Raw genomic sequence first — 14,027 nt, 5'->3', positions numbered from 1 at the left:
TTTTTCATCCACCCGGACCTCACCATGGCAGGAGGTAGCAAGAAATAGGAGAAACAGCAAGAAGGAAGTAGCAAGAGAAAGGTAGAGTTGAAGAAGAGGAAAGCTCTGGTTGCAGAATCAGAGAGCGAAGCAGAGGAAGTATCTGCAAGCAGCAGCCATGGCATAGATGACTTTACCTCCAGTGACCCAAGTGATGAGAGCTACAAAGCAGACTCAGCAGTAGCATCTGATGATTTAGATGTAAATTCCGAGTCATGTGCTTCCAGTGATCAAAAGAACATTCAAAAGTGGCTCAGAAGAAAGGAAAGCAGCCGATCATCACTCATGAAATCAAGAGGCCTGCTTCTTCGAAAAATCGCACAGCATTCTCATTAAATTTTTATATGCAGCAACCTCGACCATCTCTCCGTGAGGTGCTTTCGACTGCTCAGCTACGGACTCTGGGTCTCACAGCATTGGCTGATGCAGATTTACCTGATACGGTTCCAGCAAAGATGATACATCAACTGTTGAAAGACTTTCCAAAGGTCCGGGGCCACAAGCTAACAGCTACAAGGCTAACAGCTACAAGGCTTGGCCATGCCATGGGTATGACCAACTTTCCAGCTGTGAAGCCTACTACTCGAACTTTCTCTTTGCTGTCCAAGGATGCGACAATTCAAGCATGTCAAGAGCTACTGAGTTCGGATCACCCGGATTATGAGCGAAACAGACGGCTTCTCGCAATCTTCAGGTATTACTTTCTGGCTCGAGATGCCAAAGAAGACAAGGAAAAAACTGATCTTCTCACTACCTTCTCCCACTGCGACGGGCTCTACTGTTTAATCCACACTATCCCTTGTGGATTCCACCAGATTCTCTTCAGCTCTTTGCAGACTTGGGCTAAAAGATTTCGGGCCCAAGTGCAGTCTGTGCAGTTAAGTTTTAAATGTTTTGCGGCACCTCTCTTGGCATGGGTCATAAACATACCTATTAACCCAGATGAAGTGGATGAGGAGCAGGGAACCTCGAAAGGGAAAAGGAAATCCGTGAGCATGCAGGTTGACCCCACAGTCACCAAGAAAAAGAAGATCAAGGCAAAAGTGGTGAAAGATACAGTGAAGTCTCTACTCTCCTTGCCAGTTTCTGAGAGCCAGCAGACTAGGGTACATCTTCAGCGTCACACGTCCACTTCTACCCCTGGTTCTGCTGTGCCGGCGCCAGTGTCTACTGCCGCTCCTCAGGACAGGATGGTCACTTCACCCATACAGGATCCTCTTCCTTCTTCTCCCATCTTCACTCATACACCGGTCAACATATCTCTCTCTCCACCTACAACAACAATCTCAGAGGCACCTACTACACCAGCTGTACCTACTTCTAGCTCGCCGGCTGTGCCACATGTGCGCCCTCAAGCATCACATGCATCTGAGGGATCTTCAGGTAGGACCGACTCCACTTCTCTGTTTCAGCTTTCAGAGAAGTTACTTCAGGACTCCAGAGCTGCTATTTCCACCATCGAGCTAGGCGCAGAGCAGCTAGCTGCAACGCACCAGCGTCACTCCGCCACATACGCAGCTATGGAGGGATCTCTGCGAGTTGCCGAGAGTGCCATCGCAGATCGAGATGCAACGACTTTTGCACTACAACAAGCATTGAAGATAATGTCAAGGATTATTGATGACCTAAAAGCACAGGTGCAGGGATTTCAAGAAATGCTTATGTATGGTAACAGGCCTACCCAGGCTCCTGTGGGATATGGATGGACTGGGCCAGGGATACAAGTCCAGAATCCAGCAGGCTTTGCAGCACCAGCAGGTCCCTCTCAGCCCTCTCAACAGTTCATGGGACACTACCCACAACCCCAGTTCCAGTACTTTACTCAGCAGGGGTCTCAGGTCCAGATGCCACACATGCAGAGCCAGAGTGTTCCTTGTTGTGACGGTGTTGCTGGTGCACACCGCCATGGTTGTGTTACTAGGCGTCCGGAGTTCACTTCAGGGCAGGTGCTTCCATCCGCTGTGCAGCAGATGGCTGCTCCAACCACAGGAAGCTAGGTTATGCAGAGCACAGTCTAGCAACCGCATTGTTACACAATCGATCTGATGGCTCCTCCCGATCCGGATACTTCTGGAGCAGCAGTGGCGACGACACTTTCCCTTGGGTGACAGGACTGTGCTCTTGCCCCACCTTTCATTGTGCATATAGTTATTTTTGCAGTTTCATTCAGTGTTTGGCTCACCGAGACGGTGACCAGTCTTGTGGCGGGCAACCTGTAGGAGGCTACAGTGTCACTGCTACAGGACACAATTACAGTTAGTACAGTTGGTCTGGTCTGCTCACACTGGACGGACACTCTGGGTAGTGACACGTGGCAGGGATACGGATGGTGGCCTAGTGGACATGTGGCCAAGTCACACTTAGCTGGTTGACATTTATGAGCCGTTGGTGGCTCTTTATGATTGTATCTATGAGTAGTAGCCGTTGGGTCATCATCATTATCTTTTATGGATGGTCTGGTCATCGTCTTGGTAGCGAGTCTTACACAGAGCACCTCGGCACTCACCCTGCACATCTGAGCCTCGACACCCCCATTTGTACCTGTGAGTCATGGGCTGGAGCTGAGTGTGCTGCCACGCCAGAGTCTGTACATGGTTCTTTGAGATAGTCGAGTCCACATGTTCTGGTCCACTGTTGTGTCTGTGTTGTTCTGTTGTTATCCATTGTTTCTGTGTATCATTCTGTTTGAGTGAGTTTCCATTTGTTTGAGTGAGATTGCCACGCACATTGCACTGAGGGGCACCCACACTGTAGAGAGCACGACACATTATCTGCGCTACATATTTGCAACCTTTTGTTGGCGCTAGGGCTGCAAACAGAAAACGCTGGCTGCTCTGCTGCTCTCCAAAACGCCAAAGGCTGATGGCAGGAAACATTGGCTGATCTGCTGCTCTAGCGCTCCTTGAATCTGCAACTTGCAAATGCTAGCAGATTGTTCCCTTTATAGGTGAGGTATGAGGCTTATAAACTTTATTAGGCTTGGGTAGGGTAGCTGTCCACCAGGTTTCCCAACAAAATAAATCATAAATGATTTATTTTAATAAACTGGAACGAGGGTCAAAACTGGGTGCAAACTACGCACATTTGCCGATCCGGGAATCCGATTGACGCGCGGATTGGCACGTCGTATTCCTCTTACCTAAAACTACATGCTCATCATGCCAGATGCCCACCGTAGTGTAATAGCATCTGTCAAAACGTGTATACAAACCATTTATGCAAGAGGGTTCCAAAAGTGGAAAACCTAATCCAATGGACTTGTCCGGACATGCAGGTTCCTGCGAACAGGCTCACAAAATTGTCGGTACTAATCCTCCTAGGATTCTAGACATCCCTATCTAGGAAAAAGGGAAAAACTGGCTCTAGAAGTTGATGAAGCATGTCCACGTGGCACACAGAGCCATGTGCACGTGACAAGATCATATGTACAAGTGGCAAGAGAGCGTACGTAGAAGTGTCCATGGGCATATCTTTGTTCGTGCTAGAATCCATCCATTGATTCAGTGCATGGAACGTTTCCACAAAATTAACATGAGAGGTGAAAACCTCACCAATAAGTACATCATTGTAGGAATGCATCCCTTTTTCCCATGCGCCAATCAACTTACAACTATCATTACATGGAAGTTGCTTGAACGATGCATTCTTCTTAGCATTGACAAGTGGAACATAATTACAAGAGGAGGGTGGAATGCGAATCTTCACTGTCTTTTTAGGCACCCCCCAAGCACTATTATCATTGGACCCAACATTTTTACCTTCCGTAACATTCCCATTTCCAAGGATAGCAGATTGAGGAGGCTTGGTTTTCCCTTTTTCCACATTGGGGACCACATTAGCAGTGGGGACTCCATTTTTCTTATCCTCACCGATCCCCTTGCCTGTAGAGACCGCATCAGATGATGGAACTCTTGAAGGACGGTCTGCAAGCTAGGTTTTGGGCATTCAGATTGCATGTGACCAAATTTGCCACATCGAAACAAGAATTTACAAACTTGTCCCATTTGAGTTTGAAGGGGCGCTTGTCTAACCATGGATCACCCGAATCAACCAGAATACCTTTAGGGGTTGGCTTGTCAGCATCTCAAAGAATACAGAACTTATTTGTGTTTGCATCCAATTTTGGTGGGCAGATCACCTTCTCAAGCAGTGCAGCCAACAATGGTAGAAAGTGTGTCCATGTGCGAGGGAAATCCACAATTTCCATCCACACCGGACATTTATGACGGATAAGACTTTGATAATCTTTTGTCAGTGCCCACGACAAAACATGTGTCATCTGCGTGCTAAAAAAGAACGGAGACATCTCTAGCAAAAGATTTCTGGCTTCAGTATTTGCCCACAAAACTTCATAAAATCCACGAGCACCAAAGTAGACGTCACCGATTGTCTAGCGTTTGAGAAGAAAATCGACTCACTGTCTGACCTCTTGCGCTATAGGCATTTTTCCCTGAAAAAACAAGATGACTATGTTCATAGCATACTGCACAACTGGGTCTATGAGGTCCTGCACGGGAATACGCACCTCAAGAATAGGTGCCTGACTATTCCATGTTTTCCGAGCCTCCTCAAAGTTCTCATACAAACAAGTTTTGATCTCAGAAGTCGTCTCCAAGGAATTTCCCATAGCTTTTTGATGCTTGTAACAGACAAAGATTTGGAGATATAGCAACAAAACTCAACCAAAGATCAATTCCCTAGAGAAAATTGCACTGCAAGGAGATTTTTTTGTTGTTTTCTTTTTTTCAATAGCCTCTATCTCTGTATAGGAACCACAAGAGTATATACATCAAACCGCATAGGGGCATACATGATGAACACTACACAAGGACCTGCTTAGAGACCTGTCAAATCCTTACTTCTGATGATCTGTTGCTGAATTTTAAAGATAAATGCTTAACCCAAATTGTCTTTGTACAGAAAAGGACCTGCTTAGAGACCTGTCAAATCCTTACTTCTGATGATCTGTTGCTGAATTTTAAAGATAAATGCTTAACCCAAATTGTCTTTGTACAGAATCGTCAGATGAAGCTTACGAGCAGAAGTTGCTGACTCGAGAAGATTGGAGATAGGGCTGTGACGCACACGACACACACACACTTTTTTTTTTGTAAATCTTGAATTATTTACAGATGGGAAACCTCAACGTGAGGAAAACCCATCAGAAAGATCAAATACAAAGCAGAACACAGAGGTGTTCTTAGAGGGGAAGATATCAAAAGCACACATAGTAGAGCTGTAGGATATCCAAGGATATGTCCCCAACATCAAGGGCAAAGTGTAAGGATTACCCAAGTGAAATCCGAAACAGAGGAAAGGGATCCACATCTTGCTGATGGAATAGGCGAAAGTTGCGCTGACGCCATACGGACCAGAGCGACCAGAACGTGACCCAGGTGAAGAAGACTGCAAATCGCTGAAGGGGATCCGAGAGAAGGCCGAAGAGCCAAAAGCGTGTGGGGAAAACTGCCGATGGAAAATGCAGATGAATACAGGCGGATATGCGGTCCAGGAAGGCTCTGGTAAAGCGACAATCCCAAAGCAGGTGTCTGATTGTCTCGTTAGAGGCCGAACATCTGACACAGTGAAAAGAGCTGATGTGACGCGCACCAAGAAGAAGCCAACAAGGAGCACTCCCAGCAAGCAGCGCCATAAAAATAGACGTTCCTTGAGAGGCAAACGACTCTTCCAAGTTGTAGTACGAGCATTCCTCCACCATCGATCTCATTTGTGCAAAGACCATAATGCATTACAGTGGTCAGCTAGCCAAGACCGAGGCAGGAGAGAGGCATAAACCTTGCGGGCAGAAAAGTCAGCAAAAGGTGTGTCCCATAATGTCCAATCCAACATACGACATCCAGCTACCAACGGTGGAACGGGCAGGAAATCAGCCAACATGCGCTCAAGCTCACCCCAGAACCGACGATAATGCACACCCAAACCAAAGTGTACAGCCGCCTGAGGATAATGAATGAAATTGCCATACATGTCGACCACATCATCCACCGTGCGCACGCCACGACACGAAAGGAAGTAAGCCTAGCGTGGTGACCGGTCTACAAGAGTAAGAGCAAAAGCTCGGCTCCAATGAAAACTTTCAAGGCACAACAAATTTCCATCTTGTGGTTGCCTGCCATTCCATGAAAGATGAGCCGTAACGGCTTTCCAAGCATCAAGCAAAGCGGAAGTAAGTGAACAACCAGGAATTCGACCGATCATCTTACCAAATACAGTCTCCCAGAGTGACGTCTGCCAGTGACCAAAGGCGAAAGTGGTAACATGCTGGCATAGCGAGGCTATCATGAGAGTCCAAGGTTGGGATTGCCGCGCAAGGGTAGGTAATAACATGGCCTTCCTCGCAAGATGATGGCGGTGAAGGTCCAAAATATTTAATCCTCCAAAATGCTTTGGAGTGCAAAGCTTCTCCATTGAAAGTAAATGGAGCCCTTTCTTACGAGAATCAGTGCACCACAGATGAGATAAAATATTGGACATCAGCAATGAGAGGCAATGACAAGGCCAATGCAGCAACGGCAAGTAAAATTGAACATAGGCCATCATGATGCTTTGAACTATTTGATGATGAACATGCAAAGGCCATGTGGACAATTTCCAATATTGCAATTTGACGTTTAGGTGTTGTATAACCAATCCACTTGCTGAGTTGCAGTGATCTACCATCCAATAGGGTACCCCAAGTGATGAACAATGACGTTCGGATCCAGAATATCCCCAAGCCATAGAAGATAGTGGCATTCTCGTGCATTGAGGGGCAAGAGTTTGGATTTCCGGAAATTAACTTTAAGGCCTGCCGCAAGCCCAAAAGTATCCAATGCCTGCATGACCATGTGCATGTCATCTTGATGACTACGGGGCATAAATAGCGAGTCATCAGCATAAGCCTCCCCAATAAAGTCATTCCCAGAGGGTAGCTGCAATCCGTGAAGATGACCAAGTGAAACTAAACGATCCAAGTACATCAACAACGGGTGGGTGGCAGTAGCATATAGTAATGCACTGGGGGGCAACCTTGGCGAACAGAACACCCAAGTGGCCAAGGGTCAATCAACTCCCCATCAAGAAGGCCTGAAGACATACTATGGGCATACAAGAAATAGACCACATTAGATAACCTATGACCAAATCCAAGGGCTTGCATTGTGTCATCTATAAAATCCCATTGCACTGTATCAAAGGCCTTTTCAATGTCGGCCTGCATCACTAGCACATCTTGCTGGGTGTATTTAGCATATTCCATGCCAATCAAAACATTAGCCAAATTGTCAATGATCTGACGACGGGGGATAAAGCCATATTGAGCCGGATGAATACCCGCAAGAAGAGGCTCCTTGATGCGATGCACAATCATCTTTGCCAAGATCTTATATACAACCGGCATGAGAGTGATCGGACGCCAATGAGAGAATTGCTCACAAAGTGCCTGCTTGGGTAATAATTTCAGCAATCCTTCCTTCCAGGATGATGGCAAATTTTGCTTACTCCACACAACATTCATCATATAGAGCAAGGGCTCCCCGCTCCCAGAAGGAAATAAAAAATTCCACTGTGAGGCCATCCCAATCAAGGGAGCGCCATCTACCGAGAGCAAGCAAAGCTGAATGCAATTCATGCTCAGTAAAGTCAACTTCCGTATCTTGGGCATCAGCGGGCGAGAGAATTGGAAGCACCGTAGATAACAAATGTTGTCGCGCATGATGAATTTCAGGAGAAACCGGAGGTGGAGCAGCAAATACTCTCCCAAAGTGCAAAACCATGGCATCAACAAGGTCACGTTTAGAGGTTGTCCAAGAGACTGAGCTACGCATAACTCTCTTGATGGTTTGAGAAGCCTTGGAATGGTGCTAGTGCTTAAAAAACTGTTTCGAGGCGCAACCCTTATCCACAAAGGCTCTATGTCGAGCTCGAGTCTGCCATTTATCAAGCTTGCGTTTATCATCATGTTGCAGGCGTACTCGGGCTTGACATAACGCTATAAGCTCATCTTCAGTCAATGAGTGCGTATCAGCCAAAAGTTGGAGCTTTTGATTCACTGATTTGGCATCCTCAACATCTCCCCGTAGCTGACGCATATGGTGCTTGCCATAAGCTTGAATAACACATTGCACTCGCACAACAAAACAATACCAAGCAAGATACATCTGGGCAACCAAAGGGGGAATAACGTGATGAATCATCTCTCGAAATGCCTCATGAGAGAGGTAGGCATTATTGATGTGTAGTGAACGTTTTTGAGAGAGAGGTTGATCATAGTGAGACCCCCAAAATGCAAGGTCATTAAAATAGGAGCATGATTGGACAACAACAATGTGTGATCAATGCTCATCTCACATACAAATTCATCATATTGTTGCACATGCACGACATACCACCGATCTAATCTTGCACGATATGAGGATTGAGCATTATGCCGTGTATCCAAAAACATTCGGATGTAATAGACTCCACAAATCCAACATCTGTGTGTGTGCAACAAAATCTGTCCAAGCCTACATTTCCACCCCCAACATGTGCGAATGACCTGCAGTGTTATCGAAAGGTGCGGGGGAATTATTAAAATCACCTCAAAGCACAGCATTGGATATGAAGACATATCATGCCATGAAGCAGCCCGTTGACCGGAGGGTGTATGTGCATGGATCCCCCCAAATTCATACACTTGGCCATTAATCATACATTGACCCGCCAGATCATTGTATGCAAGAACTGGTTGCAGCTCATGCCTAACCATCATCAAAACACCTGAAAAGCTCGTCAAACCAGCATACGCAATCCAGTAACCCGCAAAGTACAAGCATTCCCAACCAACTCTGATTGTGTTGGCAAAACTACAATACGTATGTACATAGTGCCAGGTTGATCTCCACTTTACAGGGTTGCATAACCTACGCATACACAAATCAACTCTTTTGGAACCCCATCTCCTGCAGTTTGTGCATCAATCTAGCTCTGGGCACTGCATCGAAGGCTTTGCGGAAGTCCACAAAGCAACAATAGAGCCGTCTTCCACGTGATCTCCCCTCCTCAATACTGGGTCTAAATGTCAGGATATGATCAAGAGTAGAGAAACCTCTCCTGAAACCCGCCTGTCCTGCTGCCTGTACACCCTCTCTCTCTGCCCATCTACATAATTTCTGCTCAAGGATGGATGCGTACAACCGTGCCAATGTGTGTCCGATCATGATAGTGCGGTAGTTCCCAGGCTCAATAGGGTCAGGGTGTCCGATCATGATAGTGCGGTAGTTCCCAGGCTCAATAGGGTCAGGGTGTCTGATCATGATAGTGCGGTAGTTCCCAGGCTCAATAGGGTCCCCTGACCTTAAGATAGGTACAAAATCGTGGACAAACTCCACGTATCAGTCGCTCGGTCGATCAGAGTGCCTCTGGTGTGAGAGAGAGAGAGAGAGAGAGAGAGAGAGAGAGAGAGAGAGAGAGACCTTTGTTTTTCCTATGGATTACAGAGCAGCATATGACATGAAGAAGCCTTTAGCCATCGTCAATATTGGATCAACAAGAGCTGATGGCTTGGCGTCATTGAAGATTGAATGCCGTACTGGCGAGGTACTTTATTCAATCCTCAAAAACGTGTTAATTTTAAGCTCATAATATTAGTGACAAATCACTTCCTTATCAGCTTTAACATTTGGCAGTGCGTGTATTGATGGCAATCTCAGACACTCTCTGCTTTTAAAAGAAGAATTATTATTTGGGTGATTATGTTTAGGCGAGACCATAAAGCATGCTAAAATAATGATGGAAATTCAAAGAGCTTGAAGGCTGCGAATGGACCCTCATGAAAACTGTCCATTTAATGTGCCCAAATAATGGCAGAGAAAGTGTGCTAGAGGTGAAGGCCCCTCAACTCAACGTCTCAAGACTTAAGGCCTGTGGACACATGATTATCCCGCCAACTGGTTCTTAGATAGTGTAAATCCTTGCTGGACTTTCAAGTGTTTTTGACATGATCAATAGTTTACTCTTAGGCACTCTCTTGTGCCTGTCTCTCTCCATTTATCTGAGCCTGTTCAATCGGACTTGGTGTTCCCATGTAAAATAGTCCCTGTGAGGTCTTTTGTGTTCCCTGGCCCTAGGCCTCTCCTTGGCCAAAGCACAATGGTCTGCCCAGAATGTTGACCCACAAAGTCCAGCCAGCTGCAAGCATGCCTGGTGCATAAGCGGCATGTTCGCTTTAATGTTGACCCACAAAGTCCAGCCAGCTGCAAGCATGCCCGGTGCAAAGGCAGCATGTTTGCTCCAGTTTTGGTTATGATACTGCACCTCTCATTGATGAAGTTTTTTGATATCCCTCTCTGCCAAGTGGCTTCAAGTGTATGATGGATGTCAATCCTAAGGAGTAGACCAGTTTACTGATCTTCAACCTGGTATTGCAATGTGGTATGAGTCTGTGATATGCTGACCAGTGACAGGTATGTGGATGCAGAACTTTTTATCTGCAGTGGTATCCAAAATTTCATTACTCTAATGGTTATCTTCAGAGGAAAACCCTTTTAACAGGCAAAATCTGCAGAGAAAAAATGTCTAATCTGAATGTGGACGTGGGAGTATTTTCTCCCTTTGTGCCATTGTCTGTCCCTCAAGAAAAAGCAGTAAAGAAGCATGACAAAACCCACATTGGACTAAGTGAGTGCTTTGGCAAAAGCACTCACCATAAATAAATAGGTAGTGAGAAGTTGTGTCTAGCCTTGAGTTCAAGTCACAGTATGCAGCCCATAGATTCCAGTTGTGTCTAGCCTTGATTTCAAGTCACAGTATGCAGCCCATAGATCTCCGTAGCTCCAGTGGTTGGTCAATGAGAGTGCCGGTAGTGGTCGAATGAGTGTGGGCCGAGCTATGCAGTGATGGCTGCTCCTCTGGCTGTCCCATATCTAGTGAAAAGAAATCTGTAATCCGTCTCTAAGACTGTCTCTCTCTAGCTCTCCCCAGTAAAGTGTCTCTATATCTGTGTAACTCAAGTAGATATAGCCCAAGACATCTCTGATCCTCATAACTCATGACCCTAGAGAAAGGAATGAAACCCTCTCTGAATAAGCAGTGGAAAATTGAAATGGCCCCGAATCTCATAGTATAGTGTGCAATGACATATGTAATGTAGCTCTGTCTTTGGCTCTAGCTGGCATAAACGGCATATCGTGTTGTCTGCTGGTATCCTCTGAATCTACTAGTCTCAATGTCGAGTTGATGTGAGGATGTGCGTATCCGACCAATGGCACACCACAAACCATGAGACATATGTGTATCCATGTAGCTGGGTCGAATCACAAACCCATCTCCTCTGAGGTGGAGAAGATGCTCTCTATAGAAAGCCATCTTCGTGCCCAACTCCTATGGCGGCTCTATCCATGTCCTCTTGGTATCCAGCTGGATCAGGTCGTGACGAATGAGTTTAGTAATCTCCACCCGTGTAAGAGACATCGAGGGTGTCTGAAGAGAGTACTGGAAAGGGGGCAGCCTGTCCATGGTGAAGCCATGCATCTGAAACCATGATGTCATCTGTGCATACCAGCATGAAGTGTCCCCCTGAAGAGCTAACTGTCTGGAAGACTCAAGGGCCAGTCTAGCATATCTGTCTCTAGTAGTATCCCACAAGCTGTGCACAAAGGAGACTGATCTGGTAAGCGCCTCAATCTCCATAGGAGGGGCAGCTAGCTGTGCTTGAATGATAGCGTGGGGTACGGAGGCCTTGGCTCTGATCAGTCGAGAGTAGAGTACTCTAAGCCTGCCAGCACGCCCAAAATCTCAAAGAGAAGTTGGTTGACTCTATTCTCCTGTGGATAATCTGTGAAAAAGGAATGGAGTGGCTCCCCTCTCATGCAACACGCACTGCACCAGAGTCAATCCGTTGATTCGACGTGCACTTTTGGAATATTCGGAGCTAAACTAAAAGCCTCAAGGTAAATCTAATATTTGAGGAGTATACGCCATGTCCTCCTCCATCCACTTTGCATCAAGAGCCGGATAGTTCTTGAACTTGACCAAATACTTGTAGACCAGCTTACCCTTCACTTTCCTTTCCTTGTGTGCTATGACTTGCTTAGCTATAAGAATTTCCTCTATTTCTTCTGCCTCTGTTGCTCCCTAGGTTCCTTGTCCTTTGACACTTCTCCTTGAAAGGTCTCAATAGACTGCGAAAAGCTTCTCCTTACCCTTCGTTTTCCTAAGGCATGCTTTCTCAAGCTGAAGAATCACCCAATCCTCTTCTTTTGCAAGTCACGGCGATGCTTGTTTGCTGCAATGGGAAGAGCCTTTTTGCCACCCTTGACAATCTTGAATGGTGCCTTCCTCGTTGAAGTGTGAGTAGTAGGGAAAAGTCTCGGACTTTTGTCTGTGTCTCGAGTGTTTATGATGCTTAATCAACTCATTGATGTTCTGTCCATAGAGCGTTCAATATCCTCTTTTGTCAAAAGAGAGCGCTTCTTATCTGACGATTTGGGTTGATTTTCATTGTGGATTTTAGAGGTTGTTTGGTAGCCTTTTGCCATATATCATAGAAGTCCGGGATCGTTGGTTCTTCGGATACTGTGCATAAGCCGAATCTCTTGCAAACTTCATCAACCTCTTCGTTCAGGTGCTCAGTGAAGATAAGTAGAGTTTTGATTCTGTTCAAGAGAGTCGTCAAATAATTCATCAAACTCCTCAGTTAATTTGTTGTTGTTGAAATCGTCATTCCCATTGGAATCATCCTCCTGAAAAATTGTCAGCAGGACATATTCCTGTTCCTTATTTGAGTCTCTGTCAGAGTCCATAGTGGGTAGTGCAAAAATCGGATCAGATTCTCCGTAGAAGAACAATCAACTGAAGCTCTTATGCCACTGTATCCGGCTTGGCACTGACAAGACGGTAATCTCTCAGCAACACACGAACAGAACAAAAACTTTTAACACTTGGCGATCTGCATCGTAATTTCTGGAATCCATGCCAGCATCTGTACAATCAGTTCCACATCTTCTCGCGATCTCTCTACTGGGCTGGAATTTCAGTGCCACGTTATGACAAGTTTCTTATAGTCTCAACCCTCTTGACCATATGGTCTGAGTGTAGGATTCCCACCAGTAATATTAGCATTACCAAAATAATGTGTGTGTGTGTGTGTGTGTGTGTGAGAGAGAGAGAGAGAGAGAGAGAGAGAGAGAGAGAGAGAGAGAGAGAGAGAGAGAGAGAGAGAGAGTTTCATACAGATTTTGGCGAGAGTCTTGCACCATGGGTCTCTTGATTTGCCAGCTCCCTGATTTAGGGAGGTCTATGGAAAGCTATATACATCCATAAGGAACGATTGAAGGAGATGATACAAATTGATTCTTGGCCCTATGGGTGTATTACCTTTGGACACATCCCAGATTTGGGCATAAAATGCTGCATACAACATAATCTGTTGTGATGGGCTTAACACATCAAATGGGTATGCGACCGCATTTTCACCTTTCATGGAAGCTGATATGTATATAGTGTCAGTTGACAGAACTTGTAACTTACATCCTTGCATCCTGTATATACTGTAGAACAACTTACACACAACGAGGAAATGCCTTAAAAGACTTCCATATGATGCTGACAGTTTTTTTTTTCTTTGGAGATATATTGAACATTGTAGCCACGACACTTTATGATTTGTTGATCCATGTTTATAACATGTTTGTTGGTCTTAAAAAGGCTGAACTCGAGAAGCAGTATTCCTCGGCACATGAAATTTTGTGCATTCATGTCAGCATTTCTCTTTTTGGCGTTCTCGTTGTGAGGACGAGTCAATAGAGGAGCTTTTGTAAAGGGGAAGCATGCCAGCGGTGAACTCGAGCTCATTTTTCGGTTTAGTTAGTGCATTTGCACCCACAAAAGCTTGTAGTGTTGGGATGCATTGTTCCAGAAGAACTAATTTGCTAATCAATCAAAAAATATTGAGCAATCAAAATTCAGTGTCCACAACATCTTACATGTTAACTTGGAAGCAATAATTA

The 14,027-nt window shown here is 45.5% G+C and overlaps 1 protein-coding gene across 4 annotated transcripts in view; it reads left to right on the top strand.

The window, feature by feature from the left end:
- The window catches only part of LOC147430769 (NAD-dependent protein deacylase SRT2-like), a 123,315-nt gene extending 109,576 nt beyond the window's left edge, over nt 1-13,739 (top strand). For 3 of the 4 annotated variants that reach the window (XM_086493331.1, XM_086493329.1, XM_086493330.1), the window contains exons 10-11: nt 9,519-9,618; nt 13,254-13,739. In XM_086493331.1, the coding sequence (XP_086349457.1) occupies nt 9,519-9,618; nt 13,254-13,304 (151 nt within the window). In that variant the 3' untranslated portion in view covers nt 13,305-13,739. The remainder of the gene's footprint in view (nt 1-9,518; nt 9,619-13,253) is intronic. The other variant, XM_086493332.1, reaches the window with a different exon arrangement.
- Nucleotides 13,740-14,027: the final 288 nt, after the last annotated feature.

Source organism: Adiantum capillus-veneris, chromosome 21 (genome assembly GCF_014529385.1).
Source record: "Adiantum capillus-veneris isolate H3 chromosome 21, ASM1452938v2, whole genome shotgun sequence".
NCBI lineage: Eukaryota > Viridiplantae > Streptophyta > Polypodiopsida > Polypodiales > Pteridaceae > Adiantum > Adiantum capillus-veneris.
This window is presented reverse-complemented; position numbering and strand designations above follow the sequence as displayed.